Source organism: Sminthopsis crassicaudata, chromosome 3, assembly GCF_048593235.1.
Source record: "Sminthopsis crassicaudata isolate SCR6 chromosome 3, ASM4859323v1, whole genome shotgun sequence".
In the NCBI taxonomy this organism is placed as follows: Eukaryota; Metazoa; Chordata; class Mammalia; order Dasyuromorphia; family Dasyuridae; genus Sminthopsis; species Sminthopsis crassicaudata.
The window spans coordinates 81852592-81872196 of NC_133619.1; the positions used below are offsets into that span (position 1 = coordinate 81852592).

Here is a 19605-nt window from a genome sequence, read left to right on the forward strand (position 1 = left end):
GCAAGAACCATCTTCACTTTTATAATTGTATCCTCAGACTTTAGTATGGTGCTTGGCACATAAGCACAATAAATGTTTTTCATCTATCCATCATCCATCTATCCAGGAATTTAATGGAAAAATTCTCCTTACTGTTTTGACAGTTGCCCAATTATACAGGATGTCTTCATGCAGTTTTAATCTTTAGTTGCATAAAGCTACCTGAAAACTTTTGGGACTTCCTATATATTAACTTAATACCATATTCTTAACAGACCATGATTATCACTGAATCACACTTTTAGACTCTGGTTGCTACTCAAAGGGAATCTAGAACCACTTTGAGAGTAAGGATCTTGGCCTGGTGGGATATGGAGGGGATTCATAGCTACCTTGAGTGATATTTCTATATGATGTCTTATTGATCTTTTTCCTTGGAAGCCACTTAAAGAGGCAAGGTTGCCAAACAGCCTGATCTTGGAATGAAGTTCTGATTCTAGGAATGTAAACTGTGGCAAAAAGCAAAAAGCCCTCTGATTTGATCTCTTACTTTGCAACAACAAAAGAATCCACTGTCATTTCCATGACACCTCCAAATGAACTCTGTCTATTCAGCTTTGGGCAGTGTGGTAAGGACAATATTTTTTTTTAACAAGTTAGTCCAGGCTAATTTTTCCGTAAAAGGTTTTGGAAAAAAACCATCCTCAAGTTTTATTTAGCTCAGGGGAATAAGACTCTGACTATTAATATAGCTTTCTGGTAGCCTAAGTACGAGAATCAGTCCCAAACCTATAAGTAAATAGTGGGAAAAAATAGGAAGTGATACATGAGTCCTTCCTGAAATGGGTAGCTGAGCTAATTGAACAGCTTTTACCTTTTCTTGGACTTCCATCAACCTGAGGCTTGGGCTTCTCTGTTTCAATGTTAGAAAAAGATTGTACTGGTAGCTCCAGGTGTAAGGGAGCATATGTATCTTGTGTTGATCCTGGTCCCGAGTGTTCTGGAAATACATGAGAATCTGAACTTGATTTTTCAGTCTGTATCCCTACTTTCAGCCCAGAGCCTCTATTTCCTAGGAGAAATAATGGAAATATAGGTGATATAAGTACTGCAGTTTTAACAACATAAATTAATCCAGAATCTGTAGTGCTAAAGTCAGAAAATAAGATGTGATTAATCCTACCTAGATTTTGCTGATGGTTTTCTATGATGGTTCTTGATTGTCTTCTCTGGTATTCTTGTTCTTTTTTAATTTCCTATTAAGTTAATAGTACCACAAAGAACATACAATAACAATAACTGGCATAAAAATGCTCTGACAATTATAGTGATTTAAGTTTTGCAAAGTTCTCTCTATAGGTTATCTCATTTGATTCTCACAATGTTCCTAGGAGGGAGATGCTATGATTATCGTTTTCATTTTGCATGTGAGAAAACTGAGTTTTGCTCAGGTTCAGATGGGTAAGTAAGAATCAGATAGCTAAGTAAGTGTCTGAGGTGAAATTTGATCTCAAGTCTTCCTGATTTGGGTCCAGTATTCTATCTATTTTGTTACCTATCATTCACAGCCCATATTCTTTATAAATTCATTATTCTCTCCATTATAAGATGCTGCTTTCTCTTTCCCTAAACTCCCCAAATCCATCCTGTGGTTCTGAAGGACTATTTTTCACAAAAATCATGTAAAAACTCAAGGTAATCCAAATAATTGAGGACAAAAACTCTATCTGGGTTGAAATTAGCAAGAATTTCTCCCTTAATTATCTGGATCATTGCTCAGTTTCCTGCTTCACTTTGTTGGAAGTCTTACTTGGAAGTCTTCTCTAGCCTGTCCTCATCTTTAAGTGATGCTGTTTTCCATTTCATTGCCAAATTCACAGTATACTATGGACAGGAATGCTTAATTAGCAGTCAATTTGACTTTTAAAATCTTAATATCTACTCTGAATTTCCTCACTTGGTTTGCTATCATTCTGCATGTTTCTTCAGTCATTAGTTCGTTGAGTATTCACAGCTGATAAAATTTTCTGACTTGTGTTGAAAATTGCTATGGAAGATTACATATTTATCTGCCTCTTATTTTTATCAGCTTTGCTTGTTAGAGATGGAGCAGATCTATTCTACTGGTATAAATGATTTTGTACCTAGCAAATATAGCTTGAGCTCTTTTAGTTGTGGGTTCCTGAAAGTTATCCTACGTTTAAGGCACATTTTAGGTGGACATCCATTCGAAACCACAGCTTAAAATTTTCAAATCCTTTGATTTCATTCATCATTCATCTTTCTTATTTTTCTTATTTTCATCTTCTTATTTAATTCTTACAACCCTACTTTGAAATAGTCAGCATTAAGTATGTAAATGGATATGAAAACTTAAATGTGATATGCAAATGTGAACTAGCATAACAATTCCAAGAATCACAATCTCTTCTCTTATTCTCTTACATATATTCCAAAGTGAGAACTCGATTCAAAGCAAAAAAAAATTGGATTAAACAGAATAGAAAAATCAATGAAAAGGGTAATCCTAGATCATGAGCTCCCTGAGGTTGTCTTTTGCCTTTCCCTGGAGCTTAGCACAATGCTTGGTACACAGTAGGTATCGTATAAATGTTTATTGACTAACATACTCTGACACAAAATTCTCATACCATTAGCAGGAGAGGGAACATATAGAAAAACTATATGTTTAGTCACAGCACTTTATATATAATATGTAGGTTGTATGTCCAGTTGGAGACTGTTTATCTGTCTGCAAAACTACCATTACTGATGTCTTCTGCTGGGATGCTTTCTCTGTCCAGCTGTGAACTGGTTTCTCCTCTGATGTGTGAGCTCCTGGCAACATCTGCTGGGCTTTTTTCTTTCCTTTGCTACCATCTGCTCATCCTTAGCTTAGTGACTTCCTCTTATTAGTTCTAACAAATTAGTTAACAAATTAATTAATAAAAGTTCATTATGTATATTAAATATCCTTTCCTCAAAAAAAAAAAAAGCAATGGCCATGATATTTATGTTGCTTTTAGCCCGAAACATCCAAACCAATAACCATATCTAGAAAATCATTAAAGCCTTTAGGTCAAATTGGTCTTTTGAGTTCATTTGTACTTGCCTTTACTCTTCCAGACTTGCCTCCTCTTTGGGCTTGGGTTAGAAAATTCCTCTTATCTTCCATCATAACCCTGGTTGCCAGCCCCAGGGCCATGCAAATTACCCTGGATCTTCATTTAGCAAGACTGGAAGGACAGAGTAGAGCTGGTGACTTTTATCCCACAATCCTGCTGGTACTACATCAGTGTTCTCCCTACATGAGGAATGATGTATGATTTTAACATGTATGGGGGAGACTCCTTGTTGGAGCAGAGCTTTGTTTTGTTTTGTTTTGTTTTTAAGGTTAAAGCCTTCCTCAATGCATTGAGTTTTATTTTCATATCTTTCCTAGATGGAAAAGTATGGTGTCATGACAGCGGTTGCTCCCTTTGAAAGAAGAAATAGACTGAGTCAAGTCAGAGTCTTCTAAAAGACTGGAAAAGACTGGAAAGCTAAAGCTAGAAAACTTCTCACAGACTTTGATAAAATTTTTAATTTAATATCTTACCTCTATATAACATTTTGTACTTCTCAAATCACTTTTACAACCAAAATTTTATTTAATCCTCTTTATACTACCTTGAAATAGTAATAGATATGTAAATAGTTTTGAAAACTTAAATGAAAATAAATGCCAACTGTTTCAACCAATCCAAGCTTTTCCTAACATTTGACAACTAGGAGGGATGTCAAATATGTTTTCTCAGGACCCACTTGGCTAAGTTCAGAGACATTCTTCCAACTAGTTGGCCAGTTGATGAATTCTTTGTTCATGGCAACAATTAAATAAAGGAAGATAAAGAACAGCCTGAGATGAATCTCAGTGAGTTTTGCAGACCCTTGCAAGAACCCTTTTATGCATTTCCCAGCTAGAAGCGAATTTCTGGGTCAGCTCTCAATCTTCACTGGGGAGATGGGAGAGAGAGAGAGAAATATTGATGTCTGTTTTGACAGAGTTTCCTAGTTTGGGGAGTGGTTGGGTCTGTTAAGGGCAATTTGGTGGTGCAGTGAATAGAGCACCAAGCCTGAAGTCAGGTACACTCATCTTTGTAAGTTGAAATCCAGCCTCTTACTAGCTGTGTGACTTTATTTGGCTCAGTTTCCCCATCTGTAAAATGATCTAGAGAAGGAAATGGCAAACCATTACAGCATTTTTGCCAAGAAAATCCCACATGGGAACAGGAAGAATCGGACATGACTGAACAACAAGAAGTCTGTTTCATAAAATGAATACTTTTACTCCATTACCTTTGTTTTAATCCCATTAAGTATGTCTTTGATCTAGAGGTAAACCAATTAGGAAGCACAACTGAGTAGGGGATAAAGAAATGTGTTTTCTTAGAACTGGGTCTGTGAGCTGTTTACCTGTTTGCAGGATTCACACAACTCCTGGACCAATGAGAGAAGTATGTTCTGGCCCACAAAGGGGTGGAAAAAGGGAAATTGGCAATTGGATTTTTGAGAACACCATAGGTTTTAGTAGATGTCCCGGAGTGCCCTCTGGTGTTGGATGTTATGCATGATAAATGGGGCAAGCATTTGATTGACAGCTAATTGCTGAATTAGCACCAGGTACCCTAGGTATCATGCTAAGAACCACACAATTTTTAGACCATCTATAAACACAACCTTAACTTTTAGTATACTAAATGTGAGATCCATGTTTAGCAGTCCATGATTTGATATAATATTGAGAGAACTGAATTATATAACTTTTGTAATTTTCCTATAAATGAAATGGAGGATGCCAGAGAAATATTTGATTGGGAAAGGAAGTGGGACTATCATATAGAGAGAACCAGGGGACAGCCCAAGTGCTAAACTCCCCAACTTTCCATCACTCTAACTCTATAGGGTTAGTGGGCGTTTCCTCTTCATCCCATGGATAACAGAACTTTGCTCATGGTATACCTGAGTTTTGTATCTGGCTATTCAGTCACCCAATGTTGTTTCTTCCACACCACCTTTTACCTACTTAAATTTTTAATCACAAAGGCATTTCAAACAACCCTATCTAAGAAGTCACATATTTTGGGCTGGGCCTAACTCAGCTAGTACAATGATTCAGATTTGGGGTTAGAATAAAATGACACACCTGTGAGCTATTAAAATGCAATAAACATGAAACTAATAGAGGAGACAATTTCTAAGATTAAAAATATAGTAATACAGACAAAATGCCAACTCCCCTCCATTTCTGCACTGGCCACTCCAAGGGAGAAAAGCTTTCCCAGAGGCACTTCTGCAAACAACTTTTCGTGGTCTGGGACTTTTATGCCTCAGGTAGCAAGGAAATAAAACAAAATAAAATAACCCTGAGAATGGTATTCATTCTCCCTTAAAGGAAAACTAGCCTAACTTTCATAAAACACTTATTGCTTCTATCACAGAGTAGTAGTTATTAGTATTTTCTTAGTCACCTTTTTGAGTAAAACCACCTTTCTTGCAGGTAACTTGAGGATCAATCCTCAACACTCTCAAAACAATGTTTCCTCAATGGACATCCTCTTTGGGTAATTCAGTTGGTTTTGCCATCTTTTTGGATGAATGCCATTTCTTGAATTTTTTTATGTTTTTTTTTCTTGAAGGCCATTTCTACTTCATTGGAAAACATACCAGGGGCTATGATGAAGAGACTCAATGTCCATTTGTGGAGAAAAGTATGTGTTTTACAGACATTTGTAGACACTTTACATTTTTGACCTTTTCTTTGTCCTCCTAGTTCCATTTTTTTTTTTTCTGCAGCAATTGGGGTTAAGTGACTTGCCCAGGGTTACACAGCTAGACAGTGTTAAGAGTCTGAGACCAGTTTTGAACTCAGGTCTGGTGCTCTATCGACTGTGCCACCTAGCTGCCCCTCTAGTTTCATCTTTAAATGCCCTTAAAATAATCTGGCTTTGTTGGTTGGGATTCTCATGAAAATTTCTGTAAATTTGTTTTGTTTTTTCCTCCTCACTGCTGAGGAGGCAATATTGGTCATAATCCTTCACCTTCATCTCCTTCCAGAAGATTTTTGCAAAAGAAATTGTTCTGAATGAGTGCTTAGTACTTTAAGTACTCAAAATGCTTTAAGTACTTAGTACTTTAAGTACTTTGAATACTTTAAGTAATTAGTACTTAAGTTCTTAATATAATCTTTGAACCTAAAACTTTCTGAGGAGGTTAAAGCCCTTTCCTGGTTTTCCTTTCCTTTTTTTTTTTTTTTTTTTGGTCTCTGAGCAGGGGAGTGTAGTTAGAAGAGCCTTGTGTTTGAAATCAAGAGAAAGCTAGGTTTAAACCTTACCTCTGATACTAGATGTGACCTTTAACTTCCTATGAACTAGTTTCCTCATTTATAAAATAAAGATAATAATAATAATACCCATGGTACTTACTTCATGGATTTGATCTGAGTCGCCAATGAAATTATATCTATAAATACATTTTATATAATCTTATAGTATCTTTTAATTGTCAGCTCTTATTTGGGACTGCACCTGATAATAGCTGGCATTTAGAGAGTATGCTGGGGGTTTAACAATGTTTTACATATATTATCTCTTTAGATTTTCATAGCAGCTCTGTGAGTGCTATTATTATTATCTCCATTTTACAGATGGGGAAACTGAGAACCTGAGAGGTTAAATGATTTATCCAAGGTTTTTTAGTTATTAAGTATTTGAGGTAAAATTTGAACTCAGGCTTTCCTGACTCGAAGTCCACTGCTCTTACCTACTGTGCCACATACTTATCTAAAGGTTCAGGAATTCTTATCGAGGGAAATAGTGGCACTTTGAGGGAGAGAAATTAATACTAAATATTCCCAAAAGAAGGAGTGATGTACTGGACAAAGAACTGGATTGTGAATTAAGAAAACTGTGTACTGCTCCCTCATTGATGACCTTTGACAAATAATTTCTGAGCCAAAAATTTGTTGACTATACAATGGGTATGATATCATCCTACTGAGAGTAATGGGAACAAGAGTACTCTAAGTGGACTTAGAGTTAGGAAGACCTGGTTTGAATCCTGCTTTAAGAATCTGCTGGCCATGTCAACAGAAAAGTCATTTAATTTCTCTAAATCTCAGTTTTCTTATCTGGGAAATAGGGATAATATCTATACCACTTACTTCAAAGGCTGTTTTGAAAATCAAATGACATCACTTTTGTAAGGTGCTTTCCAAACCTTGAAGCATATGTGTCAGTTATTATAATTATCTCATGCATATTGCTTTTTAAAAATATTTTTGAAGAAATGTGATTGCATACAGTAGACACTTAATGTTTGTTGAACTATATTGAGTGAATAAATGAAAACAGAAAATTTATACACATTTATACACACACTTCACCATTCTGAATGCCAATTAGGATACAGCAAATACCAAAAAAAGATAGAGTTGTCATATAGATAAGCAGGAATTGTTTCACTGAATTTCTAGAATTTTTAAGGCTAATAAGATCATAAAGTTAGATCTGGAACCAACTTCCTTTTACCAGAGAAGGAACCAAAGACCAGAGAAGGAATGTGATGGAGCTAGGATTTGGACCCAGGTCCTCTGACTCCAAGGTCATCTATTTCAGGCTCATTATTTTATGAAGGAAGGTATGTCCAGGTTTGCAATCTCAGAGACATCCTCAATTTCTTCACTCTCTTTCACTGCACAATTTCAGTGCCAAGTCTTGTCTTTTTTATCTCCATGATAAATTTTACAACCAACTCTTTTTTTTCCCCCCTTCTCTGGACTCATATGATAGTCACCCTTGTTCAGGCCTTGTCACCTCTTGCTACTACAGTAGCCTCCTTCCTTGTTGAGTCCTTGATTCAAACTTTTCTTTCTCTAATCCATTCTCCACACAGAAGCCAAAGGGATAATCCAAAAAACACAGATCTGACCATGTCATTCCCCCTTTCAGAAAAAAAAAAGCTCTCCTGGCTCTTTTCTATTGTTGCTAGGAGAAAATATAATCTTTATAAAGCTTTTCATAGTCTGGCTCTAGAATACCTACCTGCATTTATTATCAATTCCTTTCGCACTTTCTATTTGCTTATTCCTCACACATGACATCCCTTCTCTCTCATTTCTGTGCCTTTGTACAGACAGAAGATGTGCTTCTTTTTGACCTCCTGTCTTCGAAGCTCTATTTTCCTTCAAAGCTCAGCTCAAGCATTGCCTTCCTCAACCCCTAAGTGCTACTGCTCCCTTCCAAAATTCCTTTTTATTCTGTTTGTCACCCTGTCCTGGACATTTCTGCCTTTGTAACTTTACTTGTATAATTTCTCATTCTGATGGTTCCTGGTCCAGGCCCTCATCTTCTCATACCTAGCTTTAAAAAACACCACCACCACCACATATTTCCATATTAGTCATGTTGTGAAAGAAAAATCAGAACAAAAGGGGAAAAACCACAAGGAGGAGAAAACAAAAGTAAAAACAGTGCTTTGTTCCACATTCGGTCTCCATAGTTCTCTCTCTGGATGTGGATGGCATTTTCCATCCCAAGTCTATTGGAATTGTCTTGGATCATTTGAGACAAACTAAGTTTATCATAATTGATCATTGCACAATCTTGCAGTTGCATTGTACCCAGACTCTTGAAACAGCTTGCTGGTTGGTCTCTACTTCAAGAGTCTCTCCTCTCTAGTCCATCCTCCTAAAGGGCAGGTTGACCATGTCACCTTCTCATTCAATAAACTACATCAGCTCCTTATTACCACTACTATCAAACGGAACATCTTTTGTTTGATTATTTGTGTTCTTCATGACCTGGCTACTTCCTACTTTTCCAATCTTTTAATACTTTACTCCCCTTCTATTATTGTTCAATCTAGTGATATTTGTCTCTGTGCTATTTTGTGTATTTGACAGTCCCCCTTCCACTTCTGAACACGTTCACTGGCTGACCTTTATGTCTGGAATACTTTCCCTTCTTATCTCTTGAATTTATTATTATTTTTTTTTAGCTTTCTTCAAGTCGAAGCTAAAATCCCCCTACTACAAGAAGCCTTTCTCAATCACCCTGAATGCTAGTGCTTTCCCAGTGTAGATTCTCCCCAGTTCGTCCTGCATATAACATGTTTGTACACATAGTTTGCATGTTGTCTCCTCCATTAGATTGTGAGCTCCTCAGAAAGGACCTCCTTATCAAAGGACTGCATTGTACCTTTCTTTGAACTTCTAGTATTTAGTATAGTGCCTGGAACATGAGGCTCATTAATAAATCTTTATTAAGTAACTTCTTAATAAAGTTAAATTCATATAATTAAAGGAAGCAGCTAAGTGGCTCAGTAGATAAGAGTTCTGAGATTGGAGTCAGGAAGATCTGAGTTCAACTATGGCCTCAGACACTTACTTCCTGGGCAAGTTGCTTAACCCTATTTACCTCAGTTTCTATCTCTGTGAAATGAACTGGAAAAAGAAATGGCAAATCACTTCCATATCTTTGCCAAGAAACCCCCATGGACCAGTATGCCAGAGAATTATAAAGATTTGGACATGGCTGAATAAAACCAACAATATAAACAGGTTAAATTTAGAGGCAGGGACCAAACTAGAACTCAGATTGTCTGAAGTTTAGCGCTTTGTGAGTACTTCCATTATGTTAGTAGTAATAAAACAGTTCCTTTTAGGTTAGGGTGTTTTCTGATATCTAGTTAGAATCCAAATCTCTTCCAAGAAGAAAATTGTCATTATCTTTCATTTTCATTTTAATAAGACCAAGATCATGGTAGAGAAAAATCTTTTAAAGTATTAATTAATTAATCAATTGGTTATACTTTCATTTATTATTTACTGAATTCCAAGTCACACACAGTATTTTAGGGCAATTTGGAAGGAGTAAACTAGAGCATTAGTTCAGTTGATCATGTAGAGCAATGAACTAAGTGCCTCCATGGGTTATTTTATGCTGAATCAGTAGCCAGCACCATCATCCTCAAGACATATGAAAGCTTTGTGTCCTCACTGATTCTATTTCAGGAAATTTAGAGCATCAGGAGCCTTGCTCTCTTACAAGGTCCCTTCCAGCTTGAAATCTATAATTCTGAGGGAAATGATGTAGCAGTAGATTTCACCTGGTCCAACCATCATTTTAATTTTTGCCACAGCTGGGACTAGATACTGCATTCTCTGCTTCCCTGGTTCATTTCTGTGTGGCACAGGATCTGATTCTTTATGCCCCTGTTTGGGGTTTATCTGGCAGAGATACTGTTTGCCATTTCCTTCCCTAGTTTAGGTTACCGAAGAGGAAACCAAGGTAAACAGAGTTTAATTTAATCTTTCCCTGCCTCAGTTTATTCAGCTGTAAAAGGATGATAATAATAGCATCTATTTCACAGATTGATTGGAAGGATTAAATGAGATAATATATATTTAACTCTTTGCAAACCTTCAAACATCATATAAAGGCTAGCTTTTACTATTGTTTACTATTCCAACATTTTGTTACCTTTGCACTCCATTCCTCCTTGCACCAGGAAAACCATCCATTTCAAGAGAGAACTATAAAATACTAAGAATTATTTTAGCTATTATTAAGATCAGCAATTGTTCCCTTCTTAGGAAGGTTTATGATTTTCCACTTCCTCGTCCTCTACCACATAAATCCAGACATTTCCTTCATCTGTTCCCAACAGGTGATGCTGATTATCAGCCTAATTCATCCTTTCTTGATGTGCTATAAACTGCCCGCTTTTTTTGTGTTCTTTCTGATAAAACAGGAGATCTGAGGGCTTCTGAAGCTGTTTTGATTCAGTACAGGAATGTAGTAACTGAAATTCCTGTTTGTGTGGATATAAAACCCCTAGTATTCTCAGTGTGAGATCACCTTCAGTAACAGCATAATGTCAATGTACTGTTCACTCATGTAAAATTCTTTCCTGTTTGAACATACCAGCTCTTTATTTATAAAACTTTGAGACTCCCCTGTCTTCAGCATAGCAGCCTCCAAGGACTGAGAGGCTCCCTGGGAAGAGAAACAGAGCGCTTGACTTTCAGAGAAATGATATACAGCAGGACAAGAGTTAGTCTACATCCCCAAATATTTATAGAAAGCAATTTTCATCATTGAAATGCAAATGGTAGTGCAAATTTTAACTGCTGAAGGCATATGAGAACCCAAACATGAAACAGAGAAAGTCAATCTTGCTGTACTGCTATCCAGAGAAGCTGAGGTGACAGAGGCCGGGAGGGGGAAGTGAAGCTGGATAGGAATCCAGAGAAGGGACAGACCATCTATGGGACCATCTTATGACCAATGACTTTGAATCTGCAGCAAAAAGGATCATTGTTAAGTTTCATTTGGTTTGTAATGACAAATCTTGAGAACAGATAAGGAAGAACACTATCCTTAGAGACATTGGGAATTATTGGGTACAAAGTGCCAGAAAGAGTTGCTGTATTGATTAATTTTGCATAGTGGAATATTATACAGATAACGAGTTACTACTCATTGTGTCAGGGGAGGGAGTATAACTAGATATGACTATCCTGTAAAAACAAACGTCATCAATAAAACATTTAAATAAAACATCAATAAAACATTAGCTTGTCAAGGAGGGATAGGATAGGGAAGCCCCATGAAGGTCCATCGTAAATAGTCAAGGTCTACATACCATTTTGTACTTAACCATCTCGTTGTTTTCCCATGTTAGTCCATAAAATATGGCATGTGGATATACAATAGAAAGAGCATGAATTTGGCCTAGAAAAAGCTCTGACTGCTAAAAATCTATGTTTACAGCTGAATGGTCAGGGACAAATTTAGTTTTTTTGAACCTTAATCTTTCATCTGTAAATTGGTGATACTCTTTATCTACCTAATTCATAGGGTTGTGAGAATCAGAAGAAATTATGTAGGTAAAGTGTTATTTAAATGCCAGTTATTATTATTGGTATTATATTCTTATTCGGGATAACTTAGGAATGTTATCCCTATTTTTAGGTCAAAAAGTAGTCCTTGAAACTCACCTCAAGTTATGAAATGAATCATGTTTGAAGACAGATTATATCTCACCTCTAAGGCATGTTACTTCCCATTTCCACTGAAGTAAAAATGGCATCACTTTTCACAGGCTTATATATTGGAAAGGTCACCTTATTCATTGGAAGAGATCACTTTATCTGATCTCATTTTATAGATGAGGAAACTGAGACCCAGGGACTTTAATTTGACTTGCCAGTTGGGATTTGAATCCATATTCTGACTCCAAATCCTTTCTCCATACACTTTATCATACTGCCTTCAGGTTACCACATGTGTGATAATAATTGTATCCCAGAGGTAAAGGTTAAACAGAACGGACTCAGGTGAGCTTGGCAGGAGGGAGAATAGAGAAAAAGCAGAGATTTATGGGAAGCTTATATTAACAACCAAAGACCAGTCTTACCCGAAGCAATGCTCAAGGGAAAAGTTGATTTTCTTGGCCAATTTGTCAACTTTGCAGGTCATTGCAGGGGCCACAAACATTCATATACTATGAGATCACAATGGGTGTGTATTTGGTCATTCCTGTACTTTCTAAGAGACTATCTTTCAGATGTCTCCCCATCCAGTCATAAATTCTCTTTTCCCTTCCTTCTTCAACCCATTCTTTTTGTGTGTGTTGTTGTTAAGAATTAGTGATAAATTAGCAATTGTTAGGCTCCACAAGCCACCATCCTTTCAATCAATGTCCACACCCATTTGTTTTGAAATGTGGCTAGAGATGGAAAGTTTTTGGGACAGATTTGTATCCAATTTCTTGTCATCTCCACCATATATTGAGTTAGGTTCTCATTTTGAGATGAGTGCCTTCCCTTTTCCAGATCAAATGAAGAGCGGGTCCAAACTGGAATTAGACAAAGGATTCTCGTTTTCTACCCTGCCAAACATCATGCATGATTCATGAGATAGAATGTTTTAAGTCATATATTTGTAATGGAGAGAATATTTTCCATTTTTTTTGAAGGCAAGAGTATAAAGGCTGGAGGTTGAGGAAGGAATGTCATGGTTCCCATGACTAGAACTCATTTGTCCTTTTTCTGGGCTGGAACAGTAGGGGTTGGGGAGAATATGGCAAGATCTCCCTTGGATTACTATATTCATAAATCTTTTCATGAATAAAAATCCCTAACCATCTAGTAGTTCTCTTTAATATTTAATCCCCATTTACTATTCTGTTGATGGTTATTCAAATGCTTATTGTGTCATTTCAATTGTCTCCATGTCTTACTGACCCTATTTGTGATTTTCTTGGCACAAATACTGCAGTGATTTGCCATTTCCTTCTTCAGCTTATTTTACAGATGAGGAAACTGAGGCAAACAGGATGATGTGACCGTCATACAGCTAATAAGTGTCTGAGATGAGATTTGAACTTAGGAAGATGAGTCTTCCTGACCTCAAGCCTAGCCCTCTGTGTACTATGGCACCATCTTCTGCCCCAAATGCTGTAACTTCTTTAAAAAGATGACAGATGCTTTTCAAAACTATAATATTTCTAAAGATGGGGATGAGATGCAGAATGTCATAATAGAGAATAGAAGAAGCCTTGGAGTCAGCAAATAGTTCTGATTTGGACACATCCTAACTATATAATCCTGGACAAGTCATTTAACCTTTCAATCAACTCCTATAAGACTACAGATTTTGGTATGAGTTTCCTTATTGCCAGATTTCTACAATAATGAACTCATTAAGTCTGGTCCAAAAATATATGTGGATCGTAATTTTTCATATAGAATCTATATGATCAATATAATATTTACAACTGATGAAGAAAATGCTGCTTAAATATCCTAAAAGGTAGATGATGATTAAGTATATGGAATGAAAGGAGTCAACAATAGATTTAGAGACAGAGGAAAATATAAACCTTTAGAGACACTGTAAAAAAAAAAAAAAGAAAGACAAAACCAAGGCAATCTTAATAAACTTTGGATAGAAAACACCATCTTCATCCAGAAAAAGAACTATGGAGAATGAACATAAATCAAAACATGCTATTATACTTTTTTTTTCTCTTCCATGGTTTTCCCTTTTGTTCTGCTTTCTTTCTCCTAACATGATTTATAAAGAAATGCATATTTAAAAAGTTAATATACATTTATAACTAGACAAATTAAAACAATAAGGAAAAAACAACAAAAAAGAAAGACAAAATAGGAAAGAATGTCACAATGTTAATTTTAAAGTAGAATAATAACACTTTACATACCACTTTAAGATTAGCAAAGTACTTTCCTCACAAGGATTGTGTGAGGTGGCTAGTATGGGTTTTATTATTCCTATTTTAGAAAAGGAGAAATAAAGGCTTTGAGAAGTTAAATGATTTGTCCATGGTAACACAGATTGTGAGTATTCCAGGTGAGATCGAGTATCATATTTCTAGACTCAAGTCCCAGTGCACAATCCAGCATATTATGTACTTTTATTAAAAATTCTCAAATGGATTTTACTACATGGTGTAGTTGGTATAAAACAATTCTTTCATGTCTGACATCATTTCACAAATAAATGTAGAGTCTAGGAAAAGTGGGCTCAAACTTAGTGAGATGCTAGGAGGAACTCAAGATCTTTACTTAAAATTACTCATGAATTCTCTATCCACCCATCAGTATTATTGTATCTTCTCTGCTGCGCTCCTTGTAGAGTCTTCTAGCTACTTTTCCTCAATGACTCTACTCTCTCTTTGGTTCCTAATTAATTTATCAGCTATTCCAGTGATATTACTAGGACTAAAGTGCTGATGAGATCAAAGCTTTCTTATCCCTCAAAATTCACAAGGTTCACAAGAAAGGGATCCAAGGCTGAAGTCTTCTTCTTCTTGCTCATTTCTTCTCCAAAGCTATTCCTTCTTAGGGGGCTTGCCTGGAGGTTTCCAACATAAATCCACCAGATCTTCGATTGCTTGATTCCAAACTAACTTACTGATATTGTACAGCTTTAGAGAACATTACCATGTCCCGTAACCAATCCAAACAAACTCCCTTTCACATCTAATCTTAATCACTGAATGGGCATTGCCTCAATCAAACTGAGACCTTTGCTTAAAAAGGCTAACATCTCCCATTGCATCTGGGGCCATCTCCATCATCGTGATCTATATCTTGTCCTGGACCCAGAAGGCTCTGGAGGAAAGAGTGACACAGGTGACTCACATAGCCCTCCCTCACTTAAATCTAGTTAACCTGTAAGTCATGGTATCACCTTTCTGGTGTCATGGTCCTCTTTGAGAATGAAGAACTAACAGCAATAAGGATGAAATGTCATGAATTTTTTATCTCAACATAGGTGTCTAAGCCTTGTCCATAGCTCTAATTAATTAAAAACCTGAGAATGGTATCAAAGCTAAGTTGATTGATATGTTTTGTGAAATTACAAAAGATTATAAAACAATAAAAGGATGAGTGTTTAACAGTAACCTGAAAGTTGTTATTTTCAATATGTGTATATTTGTCCATATATAAAATATTTTTGTTGTTTGTCTTTTATTTATTAAAAATATATGCAAAGATAGTTTTCAACATTCACCCTTGCAAAACCTTGTGTTCCATATTTTTCTCCCTCTCTCCTTTCCCCTATGTTTCTCCTTTAAAAACACATATAAATCTATTTCTTCAATTGGAAAAAAAAACAAATCAGTAACTCCATGAAGATCCACGAGCAGATTTGTCAAAATATATTTGAAGAGCACTTGGAAAGATATTGCTGACATTTAAAAGGAGATTTTTCCTAACTAAAAGGAGGACTAATGTTCTACTCTAATAGGGTGTATGAGGACCCACATGCCAGAGAAAATTACATAATGTATTTTAGAATTAGAAGGTACCTTGAGTTTTATCTTGCTTTAAACAACCCAATTTAGTTAAAAGCTAGTATAAAGGCTACATAAACTTTTAGAGGTATCTTGTTAAATTAAATAAATCTTATCCTTATCTGTTCCTTTCTAATTTTTTACCTAACTAATTACCTCCCTGTTCTACATCAGATATTTTTGGAGGTAAGATGAAGAAGTATGTCCTGGGAAACCTTCCCAATTTTTACTCTCCCTGTCTACTTTCTTTTTACTAAGATCAGCAATTTTCAAGGTGTTGTCTGAGGACTTTTGAATGTTCCTGAAATTCTTTCAGGGGGTCAGAGAAGTTGAAACTATTTTAATAATAATAATACTAAAATATTTTAATTTCTAATAGGGTATGGGTTGTTCAATTGTTCAATTATGTCTGCCTCTTTGTGATTCTATGAACTAACTGACCATGGGGTCTGCCATTTCCTTCTCTAGTTTTATACAGGCTTGTGACTTGTTCATGATATCAGGAAGGTGATACCACGACTTACAAGTTAATTGAATTTAAGTGAGAGAGAGCTATGCAAGCCATCAGACTCACCCTCTCAGAGCCATCTGGTCCAGTGGCAAGATATAGATCAGCATTATTGGAAATGGCCTCAGATTCAGTGGGAGACCTTGGCCTTTTTATGTGATTTGTCCAGGGTCACATAGTTAGGAAATATACAAGGTCAAATTGGAATTCAAGTCTTTCTGATTGGGCCTAGAGCTCCACCCATAGTGCTATTTTGCTCTCCAATATGGTATATGTTGATAGATAATAATCTACATAAAAAATCTTTTTGAAGAGAGCTCAATAATTTTTAAGAGTTGTAAAAGTGTCCTGAAATCCCTAAAGTTTGAAAATTCTATATTAGATTTGGATCTAGAAAACAAAATCTTGGATCTTCTTAATATCAAGAAGAAAATGAGGTTCTAAACACAAGTAACTAAAATCTACATCTGCCCATTTTGGCTTTCTTGGGACTCCTAATTGGGGCTCCCCACTTTCATGCCTATGGCAGTAGAGGGGCTTTTATCACCTAATTAAAGAAGTTAACAGTTTGTGTCTGACTGTCTTCCCCTCAGTTCTCTCTGATTCTAAGCTGACAAGCTTCTGAAGCTTTATGGGTACATTTGGTGTACATGGCGTACATTAGTCTGGGTATCTCCAGGCTGAGAAGTCCTTCTTTATTATCTCTAACATACCTTAATGGAGGAAAGGGGGAGGTTCCTTGCCTCACACTGTCCAACAAGTGTTTTGAGTCATTCTTGCCACATCAAACTACTTTGCACACAAGGGATTTCCCAACAAGTTAAAATGAACAAGAGAGTCAGGGTCGCCTACCAAGTAGCTACAAAGTGAAGCTTTAGCTTTTTTCTCTTTTGTATGCTATGAAATCAGCATGGGGGCTAGAAAAATCCAAGTTAGTCACTTAGGGATAGGATGATCCATATAAAAAGGCAGTTGTAGCACAATGCAGTGATCTCCAAAATGGGGGCACTGGCTCCTTAGACAGGGAGATGGGTTGTATCATGACTCCCAGCGACCATAGCATTACTGGAAGTGGTATGTGATAACCAGGTGAAGGATGGAGAGATAGTGACATTCAATCCACCCAAAGATAGCCACTGGTGGGACCTATCTATAATTCAACCAGATGAGCCCCCCTTCTCCCATGAAACCCCAAGATTCTCCCTTTCTAGACCTTTGGCTTTGGAAGATTCCAATTTCTTCCCCTTTTGATGTGATTCCTTTAGAATAGTTATCACATAATCATGATCCACAAAGCAAATTTACAGGTGACACTGGGAAAAATTTTCCCCATCCCTGTCTGCAGATTGAAGTTGGGGGCAGGGAGTAAGGGATAAACATGGGAGAGACTGGGGAGTAAGGATCCCAGCTCACCTTTTCATTTTGGATGAGATGTCACACAGGATGATTAGGTATGGATGGGATGTAATCTGCATTACATGTCTTAGTATATTTCCCGCAAATCCCTCTTAAGAACTTCTCTATTTCTCTGAGAACATGACTCTTTTTTTTAGTTGTCCAAGAGGGTGACATTCTCAGTCTCTTTATTCATCTCACACAGTAAAGCAGTTACCAAATCTTATCATTTTTACCTTCACAACTCCTTTCCCATTTATCCTACCTGACTATTGCAATATTCTATATTGCAATAATAATATTATATGGCAATAATCCTATTTAGTAGGGCAACTAGGTGGCACAGACCTGGAGCCAGGAAAACTCTTCTTCACTTCAGATCTGATCTCAGACCTTTCTAGGAGTGTAATCCTGGGCAAGCCACTTATCCCCTCAATTTCCAGCAAAATGAGCTGGGGAAGGAAATGGAAAACCACTCCAGTATCTGTGCTAAGAAAACCCCAAATGGGGTCATGGAGAATCAATATGATTAAGCAACAACAACCACCACTTAGTTGTTTTTCCTTTGTTCTTGAAGAGGACCATAATCTCAGATACCATGACATGCAAGTAAACTGGATTTAAGTGATACAGGGTTGGGCAAGGTCATCTGTCTCACTTTCCCCTCCAGAGTCACCTGGGTCCAGTGGCCAGATATGTATCCTTGTCTTAAGCCCTTCCTACTTTTTTTTGGTTTTCATACCATATTACTGACTCAGATTTAGCTTGCAGTTCACTAAAACCTCCATATCTTTAATTTCTGTGTAACTGTGCTCCCCCCACGAGAAGCCAGGTGGTATAATGGATAAAGCACCTAATCTGGAGTCAGGAAAAGTTGAGTTCAAATCCAGCCTCAGACACTTACTTTCATCTATACTTTCATACTATGCTTCCTGGACAAATACAGATTCTCCCTGAGGATACTTCATTGGAAACTTCCTGCCATATAGACAGTAAACTCTTAACTCATGACTCTAGCCATCCAACTAGTGCTGAATACAACTATGTGTGATTGTCTAACATGTATCTCTCCATCTTCTCTGCATTATGAAATACTTAATCAAAAGCTTTTTTCAAGTTTAGGTGAACTACAGCCATAGCATTCTCTTCATTTAATTTAGTTATCCTGTGAGAAGAAGAAATGAAATTAACCTGATATGATTTTTTGATGAAGCCCTTTTTAACTCTCTTTAATCACTGCTTCTCATTCTGTAATTCATCAACTCTCTCTTTAATGATTCATGCTATAATTTCCCCAGGAATTGAAGTGATTGGGTTATAAGCTTGGAAACTCTTCTTTTACCTTTTTTTTTTTTTTTTTTTAAACTAGGGCATTTACCCTTCTTCAATCTCAAAGAACCTTTTCAATTTGCCATGATCTTTCAAATATCTTCGATAGTGGGTTCAACAATCACATTCCTACACGGACATATAGTTGGTACTTAATAAATTATTACTAATACAGCATGATATAGACTGGCAAGTCATTTAGCTCTCTGATTTCTCATAAATCACAGGCCTTGTATTGCTGTATTCCTCTGTCATTGGATGTAAGTCATAGGCAGGATTCGAACTATTTAACCAATAGTATAGCTGTCACCTTAATAAGATCAGGAAGGCTACCCTTGTTTGCCCTGCCATCCTTTCACCTTGTCTTCCACCTAAAAATCTCAATATCATTTGGTATCATTTAATACAGTAATAGTTCCCAAGGGGACTTAGACAAGGGACATCTTACACTTGTTATATTCTTTGTAGGTTATTGTCTGGGTCCTGGTTTTCCTGGAAGTTAGCTGACAAAGTAAACAATGATTTTT

General features: G+C 36.6%; 1 protein-coding gene across 1 annotated transcript in view; it reads right to left on the bottom strand.

Annotated features, from left to right (window-relative positions):
* Positions 1-19605, bottom strand: part of KIAA2012 (KIAA2012 ortholog) — a 148241-nt gene that overhangs the window by 47748 nt on the left and 80888 nt on the right. Inside the window, exons 14-15 of the mRNA XM_074299022.1 lie at positions 1163-1235; positions 854-1051 (exon numbers count right to left, since the gene is read on the bottom strand). Of these exons, the coding sequence (XP_074155123.1) occupies positions 854-1051; positions 1163-1235 (271 nt within the window). The remainder of the gene's footprint in view (positions 1-853; positions 1052-1162; positions 1236-19605) is intronic.